At 44.6% G+C, this 3,856-nt stretch overlaps 2 protein-coding genes across 2 annotated transcripts; both read left to right on the top strand.

Moving 5' to 3' along the window:
- Positions 1-765: 765 nt before the first annotated feature.
- LOC142171915 (putative purine permease 4) lies at positions 766-1,811 on the top strand. Its single transcript, XM_075235637.1, has 2 exons — positions 766-817; positions 949-1,811. The coding sequence occupies exons 1-2, from the start codon at positions 766-768 to the stop codon at positions 1,701-1,703; spliced, it is 807 nt and encodes a 268-aa protein (XP_075091738.1). The 3' UTR covers positions 1,704-1,811.
- A 999-nt stretch (positions 1,812-2,810) lies between these two features.
- On the top strand, positions 2,811-3,856 carry LOC107788609 (putative purine permease 4). The gene is made up of 2 exons (XM_075235638.1): positions 2,811-2,862; positions 2,994-3,856. The coding sequence occupies exons 1-2, from the start codon at positions 2,811-2,813 to the stop codon at positions 3,746-3,748; spliced, it is 807 nt and encodes a 268-aa protein (XP_075091739.1). The 3' UTR covers positions 3,749-3,856.

Here is a 3,856-nt window from a genome sequence, read left to right on the forward strand (position 1 = left end):
ATTAGTGATACTTCGACATCCTGATGGAGCCATTTTCCAGTAGTTTCTCCACATCTTCTCGTACTGCATCATTAATCGCGGGGTTGAATTTATGCCTGACCTGCCTCACCGGGGGGTGGAATGGGTCGACATTCAATTTATGCGTGGCGATTTCCTTCGGGATACCCAACATATCTGCATGACTTAAAGCAAACAAATCTGTGTTAGTAGTTAAGAACTGACAGAATTTACCTAGTTCCTGAAGTTTGCAACAGATGTAAGCTTTCTTGCTGTGATCATTGGTGTCTAATTGAACGGGGTCGATGTCTTCTATGGTTGATTCCGCAGCTTCGACCATTTCGGGGTCTCTGATGACGTCTTCGCTATCATCACATATCAACCTCGACCCTGCTGATTGCTATGCCTCTTCTCCTTGGTCCTTCGCTTGTTGAGTGGTCGTGTAGTCTAGGGCGATGCGGTAGCATTTTTGGGATGTGCGTTGTTCCCTTTGTATGCTTAATATCCCACAGGGAGTCGGGAATTTGATGACCTGGTATAAGCTGGAGGGGATGGCCCTCATGGTGTGTATCCATGGTCGCCCTATTATGGCGTTGTACGGTGTGTCTTGGTCCATGATGTGGAGCGTGGTTTCCAAAGTGACGCCACCGGCCAGAACATGGAGTGTGATTTCGTCTGAAGTCCTCTCAAGTGCATTGTTAAACCAGTTAGCATGATGCAACGCGGTATTATCTTATCTTCGAGTTTCATTTGTGCAAGTACTCGAGGATGGATAATGCACGTGCCACTCCCATCGTCTACCATAATGCATCTCACATCGGTATGTAAAATTTGTAAAGTAATAACAAGGGAATCATAGTGAGGGAAAACCAAATTGTTGGTATCTGACTTATCGAAGATAATACTTTCTTCGAGTTTGTCATACCGTTCACGAGTAATCGACCATTCGAGTTTCTCTGGTTTTGTCTACTCAACTAACCTTCACTCTCATCACTTCTGTGATTATCGTCAAGCAGAAAATCACGTTTGCAAATTTGAACTGCGTGATTCTACTTACGGTTAGTTCAGTCCTCTTAGCCTTAGGTTCAAGCCACGACAAGCCACGTGGCTTGACAAAGGGAAAATACTTCATAGGATTTTTCTCAACTGTGGGTGCGGGATTGTTATTCGCTCTTTATCTCCCAATCATGGAGAAGATATACCGAAAAGTTTACTGCTACGCCATGGTTGTAGAAATGCAGCTGGTGATGGAGATAGCGGCGACGACGTTGTCCACAGTCGGAATGGTGGCGGGCGGCGGCTTCTCGGAGATGAAGACGGAGAGCATAAAAGTGTTCGATTTGGGTGCAAAGGCTTACTGGCTGACGGTTGGGTTTAATGTGGTGACGTGGCAGTTGTGCTTCATGGGTACTGCCGGAATGGTGTTCTTAACGACGTCGTTGACCGGAGGTGTGTGCATGACGGCGTTAATGGGGATAAATGTGTTGGGAGGGGTGTTAGTTTACGGTGATCATTTTGGTGGATTCAAAGCAGTTTCCACTTTACTCTGCCTCTGGGGATTTTGTTCTTATATTTACGGCATTTATATCAAAACGAAAGAGGAAGAAAACAAGATTGACAATTCAAATTCCAGAGAGAAGATGAGTAGTAGTGATTGTCAACCTCAGTTCATGGAACTAGCAGAGATTGTTACGCATAACGCCTGAGGCTCATGTTGATCTATCTCTATTGTTTTGTTTTTTGGTTTATTCGTTTTAGGGTACGGTGTGGATCAGCTGGTTTATCAATGTACTCGTAATATTAGTAGGGGCATCAGTGACCATGTTTTTGTACTCATGTTAATTAATGGAAAAGTAAGGACTAAAGACTAAAGTAATTGTTTAGGCATCCAAGAAGCTCAGTAGTTCATGCCCGGTCGTTGAGTCGATGAGTTGGTCGATATGGGGTAATGGGAACGAATCCTTTAGGTATGCTTTGCAAATCTATGAAATCCTCGCACATCCGCCATTTCCCATTCTTTTTTTTCACCGTCACCACGTTGGCGACCCATTAGTGATACTTCGACATCCTGATGGAGCCATTTTCCAATAGTTTCTCCACATCTTCTCGTACCGCATCATTAATCGCGGGGTTGAATTTATGCCTGACCTGCCTCACCGGGGGGTGGAATGGGTCGACGTTCAATTTATGCGTGGCGATTTCCTTCGGGATACCCAACATATCTGCATGACTTAAAGCAAACAAATCTGTGTTAGTAGTTAAGAACTGACAGAATTTACCTAGTTCCTGAAGTTTGCAACAGATGTAAGCTTTCTTGTTGTGATCATTGGTGTCTAATTGAACGGGGTCGATATCTTTTATGGTTGATTCCGCAGCTTCGAACATTTCGGGGTCTCTGATGACGTCTTCGCTATCATCACATATCAACCTCGACCCTGCTGATTGCTATGCCTCTTCTCCTTGGTCCTTCGCTTGTTGAGTGGTCGTGTAGTCTAGGGCGATGCGGTAGCATTTTTGGGATGTGCGTTGTTCCCTTTATATGCTGAATATCCCACAGGGAGTCGGGAATTTGATGACCTGGTATAAGCTGGAGGGGATGGCCCTCATGGTGTGTATCCATGGTCGCCCTATTATGGCGTTGTACGGTGTGTCTTGGTCCATGATGTGGAGCGTGGTTTCCAAAGTGACGCCACCGGCCAGAACATGGAGTGTGATTTCGTCTGAAGTCCTCTCAAGTGCATTGTTAAACCAGTTAGCATGATGCAACGCGGTATTATCTTATCTTCGAGTTTCATTTGTGCAAGTACTCGAGGATGGATAATGCACGTGCCACTCCCATCGTCTACCATAATGCATCTCACATCGGTATGTAAAATTCGTAAAGTAATAACAAGGGAATCATAGTGAGGGAAAACCAAATTGTTGTTATCTGACTTATCGAAGATAATACTTTCTTCGAGTTTGTCATACCGTTCACGAGTAATCGACCATTCGAGTTTCTCTTGTTTTGTCTACTCAACTAGCCTTCACTCTCATCACTTCCGTGATTATCGTCAAGCAGAAAATCATGTTTGCAAATTTGAACTGCGTGATTCTACTTACGGTTAGTTCAGTCCTCTTAGCCTTAGGTTCAAGCCACGACAAGCCACGTGGCTTGACAAAGGGAAAATACTTCATAGGATTTTTCTCAACTGTGGGTGCGGGATTGTTATTCGCTCTTTATCTCCCAATCATGGAGAAGATATACCGAAAAGTTTACTGCTACGCCATGGTTGTAGAAATGCAGCTGGTGATGGAGATAGCGGCGACGGCGTTGTCCACAGTCGGAATGGTGGCGGGCGGCGGCTTCTCGGAGATGAAGACGGAGAGCATAAAAGTGTTCGATTTGGGTGCAAAGGCTTACTGGCTGACGGTTGGGTTTAATGTGGTAACGTGGCAGTTGTGCTTCATGGGTACTGCCGGAATGGTGTTCTTAACGACGTCGTTGACCGGAGGTGTGTGCATGACGGCGTTAATGGGGATAAATGTGTTGGGAGGGGTGTTAGTTTACGGTGATCATTTTGGTGGATTCAAAGCAGTTTCCACTTTACTCTGCCTCTGGGGATTTTGTTCTTATATTTACGGCATTTATATCAAAACGAAAGAGGAAGAAAACAAGATTGACAATTCAAATTCCAGAGAGAAGATGAGTAGTAGTGATTGTCAACCTCAGTTCATGGAACTAGCAGAGATTGTTACGCATAACGCCTGAGGCTCATGTTGATCTATCTCTATTGTTTTGTTTTTTGGTTTATTCGTTTTAGGGTACGGTGTGGATCAGCTGGTTTATCAATGTACTCGTAATATTAGTAGGGGCATC

The sequence above is a fragment of the Nicotiana tabacum genome, chromosome 17, assembly GCF_000715075.1.
Source record: "Nicotiana tabacum cultivar K326 chromosome 17, ASM71507v2, whole genome shotgun sequence".
Classification (NCBI taxonomy): domain Eukaryota; kingdom Viridiplantae; phylum Streptophyta; class Magnoliopsida; order Solanales; family Solanaceae; genus Nicotiana; species Nicotiana tabacum.

Coding starts and splice junctions, on each gene's coding strand:
- LOC142171915 (XM_075235637.1), top strand. CDS start 766: ATGGATAATGCACGTGCCACTCCCATCGTCTACCATAATGCATCTCAC. Junction 818..948: donor CCATAATGCATCTCACATCG/GTATGTAAAATT, acceptor CGACCATTCGAG/TTTCTCTGGTTTTGTCTACT.
- LOC107788609 (XM_075235638.1), top strand. CDS start 2,811: ATGGATAATGCACGTGCCACTCCCATCGTCTACCATAATGCATCTCAC. Junction 2,863..2,993: donor CCATAATGCATCTCACATCG/GTATGTAAAATT, acceptor CGACCATTCGAG/TTTCTCTTGTTTTGTCTACT.